The 17,454-nt window shown below is 41.1% G+C and overlaps 1 protein-coding gene across 5 annotated transcripts in view; it reads left to right on the top strand.

Annotated features, from left to right (window-relative positions):
- The window catches only part of DPYD (dihydropyrimidine dehydrogenase), a 377,405-nt gene continuing 359,951 nt past the window's right edge, over positions 1-17,454 (top strand). For 4 of the 5 annotated variants that reach the window (XM_076337802.1, XM_076337800.1, XM_076337805.1 and 1 more), the window contains exon 1: positions 1-99. In XM_076337802.1, coding sequence (XP_076193917.1) covers positions 61-99 — 39 coding nt within the window. In that variant the 5' untranslated portion in view covers positions 1-60. Of the gene's footprint in view, positions 100-6,577; positions 6,635-17,454 lie in introns of those variants that run through there. The other variant, XM_076337801.1, reaches the window with a different exon arrangement.

Here is a 17,454-nt window from a genome sequence, read left to right as displayed (position 1 = left end):
CGCTCCGCTCCACTCTGGGACTGCGGGGAGCCGGGGGAAGGCGGTGGCGGTGCGGACACCATGGCTCGTGTGCTGAGCCGGGACCCGGTGGACATTGAGGTACCCACTCGCCCTGCCGGGACGTGCGGCTGTCGCTAGCGGGGAGGGGGCTCTGCCCGGCGGCGGCGCCCGGACCGGGAGCGCCCAGCAAAGTTTGGCTGCGTTAGGAAGTGCCTCGCCGCTGTCGCCGCTGCCCGCCAGCGGCGTCCGGGGCCTCGCTCCGCCGTGCCGCCTCGCCGCGGGGCCGGCCGCGGGCAGCCCCGGCAGTGCCGGGCAGAGCCAGCCCCGGCCCCGGGGGCTGGCCTGCCGCCCGGGCAGCCGCAGTCCTTGTCGGGGGTGGCCGCCGGGGCGACGGCGGCGGCCTGAGGCACCGCTCCGGCTCTCGGCCCGGTGAGCGGGGCCGCCGCGCGGCCGAGGGGTGTGTGGGTGCGTGAGGGGGCGGCGCCCGGCGCCTCCCCTTCTCCTCGCCGCCTCCTGTCACTCCCCGCCGGCGAAGTCGAGGGCTGGGTCTGGGCGAGCCCCGTCTCCCGCGGTGAGGTCTCGCTCCCGGCTCTGGCAGGGTTCCTGCGGGGCAGGGCTGCTCGGGGGCCGTGGCCTGAGGAGGCCCTGGGCGGCCTCGCGGGCCTCAAGCTGCCAAGCCGGGCCCTCTCACAGCACCTCACGGCCTTGGCCTCAGTGGCCCGCAGCTGCCTGTGGGCCGTCGGCAGTGCGCGGGCCCTCAGTCCTTCACTGCCCTGCTTTGGGCCAAGCTGAGCTGACGTACCGCACCGTGTCTTCTGGGAGTAAAACAGTTGCATGGAATGCTGAGCAGGATGGCAGGAGTAGCACCCTTGCTGCAAGTGGCTTCCCAGTACCCGTGGCGCTTGTGCGTGACATTCCTTGCCGCAGGTCGGACTGGGAGCTTGGAAGTAGGGTTGGGACATGGCCTGGTGCAAGGCGGAGGTGAGGTGGAGTGGGACCAAGGCTAGTGCAGTTTAACATGTGGTGAACTCCTGCTGATGTTAGCCAGGTTGCATGGTTGGGACTCAAGGTCACATTCCCCCACCCTTCACAGGACCTTGCACGTGGCTTCAGCTCTTTTGGAGACTCTAGTAAAAACAAAGTGACAATAAACCAACTTGTAGTTTGACAGTCTTATTCCAGCCTGACACAACTTTTTGCTGTGGTATGCCTTTAAAATATTTAAAATATATAAGTTAAAAAAAGTGTGTAAGTTTAAAATATTAGGTTTAGAGTGGGCTATTGCAGCTATTGAGGGCCCAGCCATAACACATAAACATGCACAGCAGCAGCTTAAATACACCTCTAGGTCAGTTGTGACTGAATTTTATCATCAGTTCTCATACTGAGTTTTTGTGTCCATTTTCTAACCGAGCTGCTGCTCAAACCGTGACTAATGTCCAGAAATGCTCTTACAGATACTCTGATAAAACTGAAACATGGAATGGATGGGAAAAACAAACTATCGTAGAAGTCTTCCTGGCAGTTAGGGAGGCACTGTGGTATGAAATCAGTACTGTCTGTCTTTTACCAGCTCAATGTTTTCCGAGCAGCCAATCTGGGATTTTTCTTCAAGTGTTGAAGTTCATTTTTCTATTACAAAAGTTTGATTTTAGCAGTACAGGTTTTTGAGTACTTTCCTCAAATTTTTAATGCATAATGTTTCTGGGATTACATTGTTTTGCATTTCTAGATATGTATGACAGATTCAAAGAACAATATATTATTGTAGGATCATGTGTTGGTAATAGTATGCAGCACTACATGATTTAGAAGACTGACTGATGGATTTTGAAAAAGACTAGTGTTTGCTTTACTTTCAGGTTGAAAATAGAAACTTTGGTCAGTATCTTCCTGTGTTTTTGTTTTCAGCACTCATTTAAATTAGCAAGGAAATCAAGGCAGTCTACTTCAAACCAAATGTATTGTCCTTTCCCCATCTGTTTGAATAAATTTAGTCACTGCATGATTTGTCTCCCAGATGAATATATCAATAATTACTGATAGTCTAATTGCAGCTCTCTTTTTTTGTTGTTTTTTTTTTTCCCTGCATGGGACTTTTTTTGGGGAAAAAAAAGTAGTGTATTTTCAATAAAAACGTATTTTATGTTTTTCTTTGAAGTAGGGAAAGTGTATGTTAGCTAAGCCTATATCATTGTAGATAAATATTCTCAGAAATTTGGTTGTTGAGTGGAGAAGTCTATCAACATGAGCACTGGCAGCACAACTTGAATGTTTTGGTCACTTTCTTGGCTACAGTATAAAAACTGAACGAATGATTTCATTAAACTTATCTCAGTGGTTAGCATTTCACACAACATAGTTCATATAATTAAAATATTAACTACGACCTTTGGAGTCTTGGTACTACTTTATCATTTATTTAGATAGTTAAGGCCAGATAAAAAGACTGATGTCACTGGTTAAAGAGGAGCCAAGCATCTGTGCTAGAAGTAGCAAAAATCACAGCCAATTCGCTAAGTTATATAATAAAAGAAAAATTCCAGGAAGCTGTCCCTGAGGAAGCTCATCCCCCTTGGTTGGCTGAGCCAGCAGCTTCAGCTCCTGGGTGTCCTGTCCCTGAAATCTTTTGGCCTAACTAAAGAAGATGAAGAAATTACATAGATAATCTTGTTCTAAAAGTCTGCTTTCCAAATTGTGGAAGACTAGGAGTGTTGTGATTAAAATATAGGGTCTTCTCCAAAAAAAGTTAGTGTTTAAACAAAAAAACCAAACCAACCAAAAAGCCCAAAACCAAACCAAACAAAAACCCAAACGACTGCCTTTTTTTTTTTTTTTTTTTTGAGAGAGAGAGAGAGGTGGAGTCTGGTCAAATCCATCAGAATGTGCTGAGAATATTCCTTGGGTGCAGAAACTCTAAGCAAAAGGAAAGCAAGCCCATTCCAAAATAGCTACGGGTGAAAGTACCTACCTTGGATGTACGGTGCAAGGACTTGTCTTGGCTTTTTATTTATTGCATCTCTAGGTCTTTATAAGAAATTTTGAAATCTACAGTATAAGGACAGCATTCCCTTTCTAACTTGTAATGTGAATCTGTATGTTAAATGTATGTTCAAACTCCAGGTAGTGTTTACAGGCTTCATACATGCCTCTCCCAATGATACTCTGGGAAAGAAAGTCTTCCTTTTTTTGCCTTCCCTTTTTTTTTTTTTAGCTGATTCCTTACTATCATTGCGTGTAAACCATACCTAATTGTATCTATTGGAAACTTCAGGGTTCTTTAAAGAATTAAGGTTGTCAGATCGAGTACTCGGAAATTAATGACTGGCAAAACTGTGAAGTACTGAGTAGAATCTTAACTCAGTTTCTTGAGTTCATGTGTGATGACACAACCTTGAATGACATTACTTAATATTGTTCTCTACATGCTGTGTTTTCCTGACTGCATTCCAGCCTTTCTCTGCAGTGCCTGTAGTCATCTCATTCGGTGATGTTTGGGTGGTGGATGCTTCCTAGCTCTTTGCCATCCAGTCTACAGCTAGTGAGAGCAGGACTCCCAGCCTTCCTTGGTAAGGGCTTCTTCTCAGCAGAGCAGAGACGCTTTGCCACACTGTTGTCACAAACCTAAAACATTGACAGTAAATTAACACACACACCCCCCAACATACCTTAGTATGAAACAGCATTATCGTTCTTACAGTAGATAGACAGCATGTTGGCATTTCACAGATCTAACCTTCCCTCTGAATCATCTGTTGCATATGTTTAAAGGGGAGTTGGGTGTTGATGAATGGGTAATTCCTTGCTGGGCCGGCAGCTGGGTGCCTAGCATGCTGTCACAGCTGTTTCCAGATGTCAGCACTGATGTCTGATTTGTGAGAATAAAAGGAAAGGTGCGAAGGGCTAGAGCCACGTTCTGAAATAGCAATCTGGGAATGGTTTGAGAATTACCAGGGTAAATTTGTGGTGCTTTCACATATAATATCATGAACATTGTCACTGTAACTGTGTCAAGCTTTCCCTTCGTTTAGCTTTAGAAAGTATAGGTGGCTCTTAAATCACATCTTTTTGTTTGACAAGTTATTACAAAATTCATCCATGTAGCTTTATTTGGTGTTACTTTAGGAAGCTAACATTTGCTATGCTTCTTGTGCACTGTAGTCTTTATTTCTGTGGTGGTGTAATCCATAGGTATGAATAAATTGCTGTTGCCTATAGTGGACAAAAGCTTTGCAAACTACATTAACTTCAGGGTGAAGAGGAGTGTTTCTTAAGGGCCGGACCGTGCCCATTGGGTGCTGACCTTAGTGAGGACACAGGGGGCTCCAGGAGTTCCTCAGTGCATGTGGGTGTTGATTTTGAGTTTCTTCAGCAGCAAGATGTACACTGCTCTCTGAAGGCCGCTAATGAAGGCGGAATGAGGTTATAGCCTGTTTGAGCAGCTCACCAAGGATGCAGTCAGCACACCTGAACTCAAGGGCTGCAGCTGGTTCCAGGGTCGGGTAGGTGGGGGAACAGGACTTCTTGTGCCGTGCTCCCTGCTGTATGCGAGGGCCACCTGGGAAGTGCCCCTAAGCCTCAAGGGAGCTTTATCGTACAACCTGCAGTTTCCATACCGCTTAAAGTAGCAGGTTTGATAGCAGTGACGGTTCTTCTTTCCTGGGGATATGTACTTAGCGGGTGCTACAAAGCACGGGCTATGACAGCAAGGTAAGGAAGTTTTGCTTGTCAGGTTTATTCTTCTCCCAACACAAATGGACTAGAACAGTGAAAGACTGCAGGTAGCAAAGGCGGTGCCTTGAAGGTACGTCTGAGAGCTAAGCTCGGTGTCCTCTAAAGGAGGAAGCAGGGCAAGGATTGAAAAATAAAGAATAGTGTAAAACCACAGGAAACCTCCAGCAAGATAGCAGGGAATCCTACTAGTCAGCATGGCTCGCAAAACTGTCAAGCAAAGGTTATGTGAATAAATAGCTGAAGCTAGCTTTCTTTGATCTAGGCTAAACTTTTATTTTAAAAAGCCCCAATTATTACAGTGTCTCTCTCTGTTGTAGATACCTGTTAGTTGTTTGAAGTTCCATAACGAAGCTTTAATATGTAGGATTTTTTAAAGTTATTGCTTTATAGCTTGCCGTGATGATCAGATGGCTGTTCCGGATTGACGGCTGTGTCTTTCTAGGGTCATTTGACAAGCGATCAGTGAGGAAACAAAGCTTCCTGTTTAGCTATTTTTGTTTAATGAATTTCTCAAGCTCTTTCATTGTTTTAGTGATTTTATGGTAGTAAACTCTTAGCTGAGTGGAACAGCAATTATAGCATGATTACCAAGACCTCGTGGAAGTTTATAGACCCCAATTATCATGTCTATCTTGGAGAATTGAACAGTATGATTTACTCATCAGGTTAAAACCTGGTCTGGCAAGTAGGAAGGAAAGTCTTCTGTATGAAACATTTTATCTTTTCATGTTGCATATGCAAATCCTGTTGATGCTCGAAGAGTTATTTACGGTCTTGCCTCCACTGCCAATAGTCTGCTAAATTGTAGCACTGCAATTCAGTCAAGTTATCCAAAATAATGATACTGGGGGGAAAAAAAACCCACCTGACTTCTGTGCTTTTCATTTTCCTTCAACCTTAGAGTTTTAATGTTACTCATGAATTCAACTTCCAATTTTTTCCACATTTTTAAAATTTTACTTGTTTTGGAAGAAGGTCTTTAAAATAAGACCTGCTACTCCCACCTTTTCTCATGGCTGGGACTTATGAGAAACTCAGGCCGTTATGAGACTTGCGACGGTTGTCACTGCAGTTAACAACGCTGAAAACAAGAAGGAACTGAAATTAATTTTCCTTTTTGTTACGTAAGTGGATTTCATGATTTTATGTTGCAGACTGGACTTGAATTTTATTCTTTCCTCTGCTTAGTGTTACATCTTTTAAGAAAGTAAAAGTACATGTTGATATAGGAAGCTGAGATCCATAAGGCAGGATTTTGCCCATCAGATGTGATGAGTGCAGTGGTGCAGGTCAGTCTTTTGAGAGGCGTTTGAAGGGATGTGGTTTTAGCAGCAGGGCAGAACTTGCACGGTTTTCAGTGCAGCCGAGAGAGGTGTGGCTGTATCTGATGGACTGGGATTTGCTCGGACCCAAGGTTGCACAGCTCTCTCAATCCTACAAGCCAGTCTACATGCATGGTGCAGTTTGTGCTGCCCAAAGGCACATGCTGCTGCTTTTCAAATGGACGCTTTTTAAAAATCTACTGTCCATCCTATTCTATGCCATTTTGCCAGTGTTGGTAAAATGACCTGGGGAGCACAAACATAGTTGGCACTGAGTTGGGAACACACTTCTGCTTAAAATGTTTGAGAAAAGCTGGAATTCTGGGTGGCTGCAGACAAGCTGGATTGAATGTGTCCTGTTTGTTCTGGCTACGCTAACCCTTTGACAGCACAGAGTTCAAATCAAAAACTGCTTTCTCTCCCTCCCTGGTTGCCTGGCAACCTCCCTCCTCTTATTAGCATATGATTTCTATTCCTTTTTTTATTTCATCAGTACAGTGTTACACACTCTGCTCCCTGCCCTGTGCTGTCGCCTTCGAGAAGAGCAGGATTTGTGCCTTTATATGAGACTTCGGCAAGTATGTGATTTGGCAAAGAAATCAAACATTTGGGATTAGGAAACCTCTGGCCATAAATGTCTTATCAGAAGCTCAGAGGGTGGCATTTGTGTGGGCATGTTATTCAAAGTCTTTTCATTTTTATTTGCTGTCATTTGTATACTAAGGGCAGAATTCTTCTTGCAGATCAGCACAGCATAAATCTCTGGCGTCTTTACATGTGCAGAGCATCAGTTTGTGAAATGTGCCAACAGAGATCAGCTACACAGATCTTGGTGGGCATTTTGTTGTCTTGGTCTGTGTGCAGTTCAAATGTAATGCCATAATTCAAAATGTAAATATAAAAAAAAATCAGATATATCCAGGTCAAATTGGGACTGGGGAAGAAAGCAGCTAAAGAAGTAAGTGGAGGAAATGAACTAAATTCTCTGGTTTTCTTCTTCTAATAATGCTTATTAGAAATAAGAACATTTTGCCTTCAGATTCGCCAGGTGTAGTCTTTTATGAAATAACAGGTGATTCAGACTGGTCTTAAGTTTAACTTTAAATTCCTTTTTTGCTGCTCATAGACTCTTACAACTATAAGAAATACCCGAATCTTCTTTGTTGTTGCAGATGGCAAAGAACATAGGATTCAAGTGGGCAAGCTTCTTTAAATATCATTAGAAAAAAACAACAGCAACAACAAAAATTAGAAGACACAGTGAGGATGAAATGCCAAAGCAAGTACATTTGGGGACTGTTTAGATCAAGATATGTATAGGAGTTTTTTCTTAATATTATCCAATTCCTAAGCTATTACCCAGTTAAGTTGTAGTAGAATTACCATTCTCAGCCCAGATTTACACCAAAGGGATCCAGTTTTCTGTGCAAGCAGGAAGAATGCAAGAATCTCTTTGTGAAGCAATTCTGATATGTACTCTGTCCCTGAGACAGCTCAGAAATCACTGCGTAACCTTCCCTAACTGCCTTATAACAGAAGAAACAGAAGAGGGGTTTATTCCCCTTGGAAATGCATCATCTGGATGACTAGCATGTCTATATCAAAGCCATAAGTGTATTTGGCTTAGGGTAAATGGAGGGTCCACGTTAAGCAGTGGTAGGCCTTAGTCAAAGCCATGAGATGTTTTAGTTCCTCAGATGTCAGTGTATTAGCAAGCTTTGTGAGTGTGGGAGGTGACTTACTCCATCCGATAGCTGTAGAATGTCAACCTTAGATGGCCAGTTCTTGTGTCACGCTGCTCAGGCTGAGGATGAGGAGCAATACCTCCATACCTTTGATGTGTAGTCTCAGAACAAACGGAGTAACCCACTTTTTCAACATCCTTGTTTTCTTATGCTGTGGACTGAGTTGGGCAGTTTCACTTCTGCCCTCTGTCAAAATACTTAGACCGTCTTATGAAACATCTGGTCTCTTACCATGGTCAGAGATGCCTCACTAAGCCAATGTGGAATTTTGAGTGTTTTTAGGTCTTGCATAGACTTCACCATTTGAAATTAGGGTAAGCCCACCTATAAAAGTATTTTGTTTTTAAAAATGCTTCCAGTATTTATACATATAGTTTCAGAAAGCTTTGTTAGTATGATAAATATTAATATATGTGATGCCGGTGTTTTATTTGTAAATTTAAAGTGATAAACACAATGAAGTTCTTGAAATGCCAAGCCTTTCATCTCTGCTCAAGCCAAGGTTCAATTTTATTTTCAGTATGACATTTGCTGCCTGAAGTGTTACAAGTGACTTGACCTTAAAATTACGTTTATTTTAGTTCATTGAAATGGTTGGCCTTTCCAGTTCAACTTGACACCAACAGTGCAAATGGGAGAAGGCAGACATGCTTGCCTGTGACTTCATTTGAAAGCTAATTAAAAAAATATCTAGGTGTTGAATCTAAATATTTCCATTTAGATGGGATGGTAGTCATCAGTTAAAGGCAATCATGGTGCATTCCGACATTTTAATTTCAGGTTCAAAAACAATTATATATGTAATTAGAGAGAGAAGTGTCCAGGCAGCCAAACTGTCTGATTTACACGTCTTGCTGGTGTATGCAGTTTTTTTAATAGATGTACCTGTGCACACCACTTTGAGAATGTAGAAATGAGGTGGAAAAATTGAAAGCTGCTTTGAAAGTTTGATGTTAGTTAACCTCTTCTTCCTAATGATGCACTTCTTTCAAGTATTAGTGATATAAGCAATGTCATTAGGTTTATATTTATTACGGAGATTGGACTCTGTGCCATTTTCAGGTAGGTTGTTGTGGTGCCTAGTTTATTTATTAATATATTGCTGCACACTTTCCGTGGTTCTTTGTTGTGATTTTGTTAGCTGTGCTCTGAGAGGCCTTATTTAAATTGAAACATCTTCTGTTGGAATGAGCTGTCCTGGCCAGGGTTTTCTCCGTCAACAAAACATTTGACCAACTTGGAGAGAATGAAGCAGGCTGCTGCGCAGGAGATGTGTCGCTGAAACGTGGGCTACTGTTTCCTAAGGGGGATGTTTGGTTGTGCTGTGTGCTTTGCACAGGGCTGTCTACCTAGCCTTGAGAGAGGTCCTCATACTGCCCAATCGCATCTCTGTTAGTTTATTAAGGAATGATAATATTGTGCTCTGAAGGGAGCCCTTTGCAGTCTTGAGATGAAAGGACAGAAGGCAGGACGTGTCCTTCTGGGTGAGGAGAAATGGGCTGATAAATATGTGGAGGGATCTAGAGGGAAGGAGTAATAAAATAGGTGCTGCAAGCAAGCTATCGCTGAATTTAGCAATCACAGCATTTTCCTTTACAGCCATACATCTATACTAGCATCTAGCTCATTATAAAATGCTTGTTTTTGCCTTGATTGTGAAGGGCATTCTATGAAACCCAATTGTGTTCTGCTCTTAACAATAAGCTGACTACCCTCCCATCCAGGCATGTCTAGCATCCATGCAAAACTCCAGAATGCGTGTGTGAAAGTAGGTAGAAGTGTTAGAATAGGTTATTAAAAATGTAGACCCATAATGTGAGTAAAGAAGATTGGAAGTATAAAAAGAGGTTTTACACCTGGAAGTTATTATAGTTATTTAGATTGAGCGAGAATAATAACCAATTGTTTTCTAAGATGTATGACACATTTATGAAAAACCTTGAAGGATAAATGGATCTTTTTAGTATGCTACTTCCACAAAGGACTCTATGAATAAAATAATAGTGAGAGAACTCTCAGTGGATGCTGAATACTGCTAATTGATGAAATTATTACTTATTACACTGCAACTGAACTCTGCTTAGAAACACTATTTTCAGTATGATTTTTTGAAAATGACAGCTGAAATGTAAGAGGCTTTGTATTGAAAATGAATAGTGATAATTTCTTGATATCTTTGAAATGAAGGATATTTCAATGACAGTTAAAACTGAGAAAAGTGATTTTTTTTTTTTAAGTGCTCAGATCATGGATTATGGCTATGGAAATAAAATGAACTTTTCTGAAATCAATAAAGTAGACTTAATGTGGATTTATGAGGCATTTTAAAAATAATTTTAAGTATTCTTATTTATAATAAAGCAGTCAATTATTTGTGTCAGCAGTTTTCATATAATGTAAGGTTAAAAATGAGGTTTGCGAGATAGAGTGTAGCCATCGCATTTAGGAAAACTCTAATTGTAAATTAAATCAGTGTTGAAGAAGTACTCCATCACTTACTGCTTAGGGCAAAAATGGGAATGAGTACCAGATTTGGCTTTGATTTAGTACTGATGAAGTTAAAGCCTTCTGTCCTTCTTGGTGTGTCATTTTAGGTCTATGTACTAGCTCTTAAGGAATGTTATCAGTAATTGGTGTGAGGATCTGTGCGCAAAGTATCATGTGTAGTGTAATATTTTGGAATATAACTACAGGTGAATACAAGATCTGATTTCAGCCTTAACAAATTTGTTCATCAGTGTTAGAGGTATACCTCCCTCCCTGTTAATCTCGGCAGTCTTCAGAATCTGAGGGACAGAGTAAGCTTGTGCAAATTCACTCACGCACTTGCGTGTGGGTGCGTGTGCGTGCTAATGACAGGAACACGGGATGGGAGATTAGAGGTGGTTCCCAGATTTATTCTGCTTCCATTTTAAAGCTGTGTTTGGTATTGCCCTTTTTTCAGTTCCAATTGAAAACGCAAAATTTTGAAGATTTTAGTAAGCTTATACATAGCTCTTCAAAACAGATGGAAGTGAGAGAGTGACAAAAGAGTTGGGAGGAAAAAAAAATATCAAACAAGATAACCACAACAGAAGCTGTTCTGGAACGCTGGTGATAAAATGCAGAAATGAAATGAATACAGAACAGAAAAAATGAAAATATTATCTATTCTCAAAAAACCTACAGTCTGAGTAAAATGTCGGCAGTCAGCAGTAACCAATACTATTGACTGCTGAAGGGCCAGTTCCTCTTTGTTAGGATATGATAAGAAATAGTTTTCAGAAGACTGTAGAATATTTGTTCTTAAGTAAAGCAGAGTAGCTTGCATGCTGCCAAACCTTGGCACCAGGTGAGGAGATAAGAGGAATTGATTTCGGAACCCCAAGAAGTATTTAGCACAAAAGCAAAGTTAGCTCATTTTTAACTCCCAACATAATGTTCTCTATGCACTTAATCAATGAGCCCTTAATGAAAAATATATTTAAGCAGTCTTGAGAGTTGGGTCAAAACTCTTTTAGTGCTGGAGCAGTGTTCTTGTCATATTTGCTCTCTGATTTGCTTTTGTAATCTTAGCCGAACAGCTAATCAGCTCAACTTCATCCAGGTTTGCCTTCCATCCTGGTCAGTGGAAAGCAGGAACATGGGGGTGGAGGTCTTCTCTTTCCGGAGTGACTCCAGTAACCGTTAGACTATTATGGAAAAGAGCAAACAATAGCTAAAAGAAGAGCTGACCTAAAGTCAAGCTGGAGGAGGTAAAGACCAAATCCACATTGCGTTGTTGGTTCTTCTGGCATGTTTCTGAAGCTGTCAGGTGGAGAAGAGCAGGAAGATGGCTAAAGCACTTATATAACAGTTACCTGGGTACTTTTCCTTTGCATCGTTTCTAGTGTACTAAATAATGTTACTTCTGTTACAGTTGTTCCTGTTACTCTGCAGTATTTCCTCCTGCTCATACCAAATCACAAACAAAGGGATGCTGATCTGAGACAAGTGTTTGTTAATATTTCCATCCTAATTGAATGACAGCTTTGTGGTCTTCTATCTCGTAGTGTAGGAAAGAGAGCTTTGTCCTGTCAGAAAGAAAGGAATTTTATTTTTGCAGAAGTCCAATACCCAAATCTTCCTGCAGCTGAAATCCAAGGCTTTAGAATCATTACAGTATGGAGTATAGGAGAACTACTTAACTATATTTTTAGAAACCCTTACAAATGATAAAAATAATAATTCTTCCCTGTTCAGAGGTATCGTAGCAGAAATGCGATTTGTCTTAATAAGTAAAAGACTTGGAAAATAATACTACTACATACAACACCCTTTATAAAGTATTTTAAAAATAAGTTTTCTGTATAAGCATGTGACAAAGTATGATAGATCGGAATCCAAATGTTTGCTGGCATGTTTTTAGATTGGGCAGCCTGATCTGATTATCCTGTTTTTTTTAAGAGTATCACCTCTGCCCCCGGCCCAGACATTCAGCAGTATTTAATGTCAATAAGATTTAAAAATCAAAATTGTTGAATAAGTGAAGAACTCCAAGGAATTGCTGTGTATTCCCCATTATCGATATATGTTCCATTGTCATCTGTAATGCATGTGATGCCCTGTGTATTTCTGGAATGTCACACTTCTTTGCTTAAAGGTGTCAACATAGGATCACTGTGAGCTTCTGCAAAAGAAGACAATGACATGTTAAAAGGAAAAATGGGCAACAGTTTCCTCTTGCCTTAGCATTGGACTGTTAAATTTTATTGCTTGAAAATTGGCTGTGTTATTTTTTCAATTATCAGACATTTGATAATATTTTAATATGTAACTTCACGCATCAAACCCTTACTCTTTATAGTATACGATTAACAAATCCTTCACACTTCCATTTTCCTTCTATGTGCTGATTTTTTTTTTCCCTTTTTGATTAGGATGCTCTGATGTATACACAAAGTTACTAGAAAATCGGTAGTTCCATTGCCAGTTTTGTATTTTACCACTGTATTAAACAGTTGCTACTGAAATTTTTGTAGAAGCTTGCACATTAGTTGCACATAGATAAGTTTACTTGTTGCTTCTTAATGTTGCAACAAATTTAGAAAGTCAGTACTGATAGATAGTTGGCATGTTCTTGGAACAAATACAAATGTTTGTATGTGTTTCAGGCACTGAATGTACTAGATCTTTTGGATGTATATTGTCACTCTCATCCTCACATTTCAGGTTCGTTTATTGGACTTTGAAAATCACCTTTTAACAAAGTTTTCAGAACATTGCTTTGCTCAGCTAAAATTAGTTCCGCTGATTTTGCCAATGATTAAACTTAAAGCAGTAATAACTTTTAATGCTAATTTCTCTCCTATAATCAAAAGTCAGTAGAGCATTCACTTTTCATTAACTGACGTCTCTAATACAAGTTTGGGTTTTGGTTAAGCAAACACCCGCAATCGAGTGTTCAATTGAGAGGTTCAGTTATAGGGATACAACGGCCTATTTTTTGTTTTGGCACTAAGCTTATTTCCAAAGGCAACCGAGCTTGCTTTCTCTTTCAATCTGTTTGTCTTCTTGCAGAAAAATAGAAGTGAGATGTAAATGTATGTGTATGATAATGATCCTTTTTGCTGTGAGGTGTTCATTAAACAACTCTCCATATGAGTGAGCAGTTACAAATGTTACTTAGTATTCCTCATGTAACAGAGCAATTTGATGTGCAAGAGATCCAGGCTTAGATAAATATCATAGTGAGGAAACAAAAAACTTCTGTTATACCTGTCGTGCAAACCTAAATATTTTCTGAAGCTTTAAGTTTTGATTTGTAAAGAAGGAAGATGAAAAAAGGTAACTTTGAGTGTAGTGGGTTTCACAGACTGTGGAGACCATGCATGTGCTTACTTTTAAAGTAACAGCAGTCATGAAGCTAAGAATCAAGGCTGTGACGTGAATTGCTCTGGTTTTTTGCACTTAGCCAATTGGTTGGATGATTAAAGACTGTCCAGGTAGAGAGAAAATGTGTTAAAATGTTAAATGTAGGTGTAGAAGGATAGCTGCATCAAATTTTAAACCCTTCTATTTTTAAAGGCTGTAAATTAAATAATATTTTAGTCAACAAAATGAATACATAATAGTGAATTCAATTTGGAGTAAATCCATGAGACCTGTGCTCAGCTACACCTTCTCTGAGTTTGCTATGTTAACCCTAATAGCTTTTGACATAGTGTATTGTTTATAGTGTGAAAATGAGATCTTATCACCGAGTGGGGTGTTCCCGGAGAAGCCTCCGCTCTGAGAACTTCATCTTATGGTACGGTGGAGTTTGAGCCTGCTTTAAGCTGTGTGGCTTTTAATGTATACGTGCTTGGGTTAAATATGTGAATAATTCACTGAATGCTAGGATACTACTTGGATACTTAAAGTTAAGCACGGAGGGTGAGTATTCACTTTAGTTTTCCCTGTGAAGGTCAAGGCACTTCTGCAGAGATTAGTTGTGTCAAGGAGGTAGCATGCAGAGTTTCCAGCGGCGTAATTTACCACCCAGAGCTCTTCCAATAGAGAATAGTGGTTGGCATCTATGGGAAGCAAGTAACACTTTTTGTTTTCTACTTTAATAAACCTTCTAGAATTTACAGTAATACCTAGCATCAACACATTGATGAGGTAGAGAAATCGAGCTCTTAATCTGAAAGTTAACATATCAACAAAATTAGGTAAACCATGTTTAGAGTTGTGTAATTTTGCTACTTTGTTAATCTGTAATGCGTTAACTTTGCTTATGTAACAGAAAGTGCGAGGTGTAGCACACTTTTGTTAATATAGACATATTTGTAACTAAGACTTTCCTGACTTTTGTGGGAGTGATTCAGAAAACTGCTGATTTTGTTAAGAGACAGTATTTACATACTGCAGGGAAATCTGAGGACCATGAAAATCTGTAGTGGTAAATCTGTTTTGGAAACCCCACTTTCTAAGTATCTAGTAATGGATCTGGGACTACACGTCTAGGATACTGGTATGCTATGATATTACTACAGGATAAAGAATAGTCTTACTCTCACTAAATATTAGAGGCTGTGTAAGGAGTGCAGGAAGCCAAAAAGGTGTTTGTTCTGATATAGAAGCAGTCTGTCTTACGGGGAAATCTAAAGCTACGTGGAAATGCCAAGATGAAGATGATGTACTAAAGTGCTATGCTAAAGGCAGTGACCTGTCAGTGCACAGCTAGAATATGCTTACCATAAGATCATCCGTTGGCCTCGGAGTTCTTGCTCTTTTCTGAGACTGTCATAGTTTAACCCCAGCCAGCAACTAAGCACCACCCAGCCGCTCGCTCACTCCCCCCCTGCTGGGATGGGGGAGAGAATCAGAAGAGTAAAAGTCAGAAGGCTCATAGGTTGAGATAAAGACAGTTTAATAGGCAAAGCAAAAGCCGCGCACACAAGCAAAGCAAAACAAGGCATTCCTTCACTCCTTCCCATGGGCAGGCAGGTGTTCAGCCATCTCCAGGAAAGCAGGGCTCCATCACGCCTAACGGTGACTTGGGAAGACAAACGCCATCACTCCCAACGTCCCCCCCTTCCTTCTTCTTCCCCCAGCTTTACATGCTGAGCATGACGCCATATGGTGTGGGATATCCCTTGGGTCAGTTGGGGTCAGCTGTCCCGGCTGTGTCCCCTCCCAATTCCTTGTGCCCCCCCAGCCTGCTCGCTGGTGGGGTGGGGTGAGAGGCAGAAAAGGCCTTGACTCTGTGTCAGAACTGCTCAGCAGGAACGAAAACATCCCTGTGTTATCAGCACTGTTCCCAGCACAAATCCAAACCACAGCCCCATAGCAGCTGCTGTGAAGAAAGTTAACTCTATCCCAGCCAAAACCAGCACAGAGACTCTGAGCTTGTGTGGCTCAGAGAAGAAACAATTGATTGAAAGTTGAGGCTTTTCCCAGGCATGTATGAGCTCCCTGCCACCTCCCGTACACGCACCAGGATTCAGGGTCAGGCCCCAGTCCCTTGAGCCTGTCGGCTTCTCAGCCCCTGTCTCACAGGAGGCTGCAGCACTGTTGCTCTTCTGGCACGTTACCTAGTCACAGGCCTGCTGTCTCTCCACAGAAGTGAAGCCCCATCTTCCAGCTCTCTGGACCTTGAGGGCTCTGGTTTGAAGATGATATAATAATGTAAATTGCTGGTTCTCAGGCATGGACACAGAGGGTCACCTGGAGATTTTGTGCTTGTTAAGAGGGATGAGAGGGTTGCGGCTTGTCACGCTATGATATACCGTAATATAAATGGGTTCGCAGTCAGCTTGTGACTTTGCTCACACACGCAGCTGTTTGTCTCAGCAACAGAAAACGTATCTGGTAATATACAAAAATAATTCTTTGGGGGTTTCCCTTCTGAGTCCCATGCTGTCTGGGATCCTTTCTGGTTCCAGAATTGGGCTCTCCAAAGGCTGACCGCACTATTCCCCTGACATCTGTGGTCATTTCACATTTCATCTAGCTTTCTCTGGCCTTCGTTGCCTCACAATTAAACCAGGCCTGAACTACTGTGAAAGCACGGTCTTTTCTCCTTTTTGAAGTTTTTGGATGAATTCTTAAGATGTATTATCAGCCAGGTTATATAAATTGTTTGTAAAGATTCTCATCAGTTCAGATCTTCAGTAAGGAAATACAAGTTTGACACAAGTATCAATTTATCAGATATTCTGTCATATATAAGCATGAGGGAGAAATTCACAACGCTTTCCCATAATCTTTCAATAATGAAAAATAACATAGAGCTAGCTTCTGGAAGACATGACACCATGGATACTTATTTTTTGAAATCTTGTTTATCTTTTAGTGTTACAAACTCTCCTAGGACTAGAACTTGCTCTTGCTCATTTGGTAATGAAACTTCCACTTGTAATAGTCAGGGACTTTAGATGGTGTTGGAAGTGCTGCATCTGTCTGTTAGTGCTTCGTGCTGCCTTCCAAAAGGCAGAGCAGATGCAAGAAGTAAAATAAGATATTAATAGAAAGAACTCATGCCTTAGTCATTTTTTTCTTAACTGACCTGATTTTTAAACAATACTCATTATTCTGGGTCATCTAATCTCACGAAAACAAATACTTGTAGCTTGAGTTCTTTGGTCTTTGACTGACTAACACTAATAAAATCAGTTTCATGTTCAAATATACTAGAAAATATGAGGGAAAAAACCCCAGGTACTTGTTCCTGTCAGTGAATTAACACTTGCATAGCTTTGAAATTAATTGTTTAGTATGCTCATTACTCTTAGAAAAAAATAAATACGTTCTCATTATGTTCACTTGGTGAACATATGTATCTTGCAATACATTTAATGTTACTTGCTGTGAGGGAGATTACAACTCTTTTTAAGGAAATTGGGTAGATTAATGGAATGGGGTGGGTTAAATTGCTCTCCACATGCATTCCCTAGCATGCCTAGCCTACTCCTGAATTTTAATTGATATATATAAAAGAGTTTAGCTGAGGATGCTCTGTGAGGCAACTGGAGTAAAACAGAATATAACCTGTGCATTGCAGGGGCTGGGCTAGGTAAATGTGCTGCATGCTAAAACAAAGCGAACGGACACATGGGACCACATTTTATGCCCATAGTCATAGTCTGCATGTGAACAGTTGCATTTTCAGCAGCTTCATTGCGGCTGTATGCGTATTGATCTGTGGTGAA

This window comes from Aptenodytes patagonicus, chromosome 5, assembly GCF_965638725.1.
Source record: "Aptenodytes patagonicus chromosome 5, bAptPat1.pri.cur, whole genome shotgun sequence".
NCBI lineage: Eukaryota > Metazoa > Chordata > Aves > Sphenisciformes > Spheniscidae > Aptenodytes > Aptenodytes patagonicus.
This window is presented reverse-complemented; position numbering and strand designations above follow the sequence as displayed.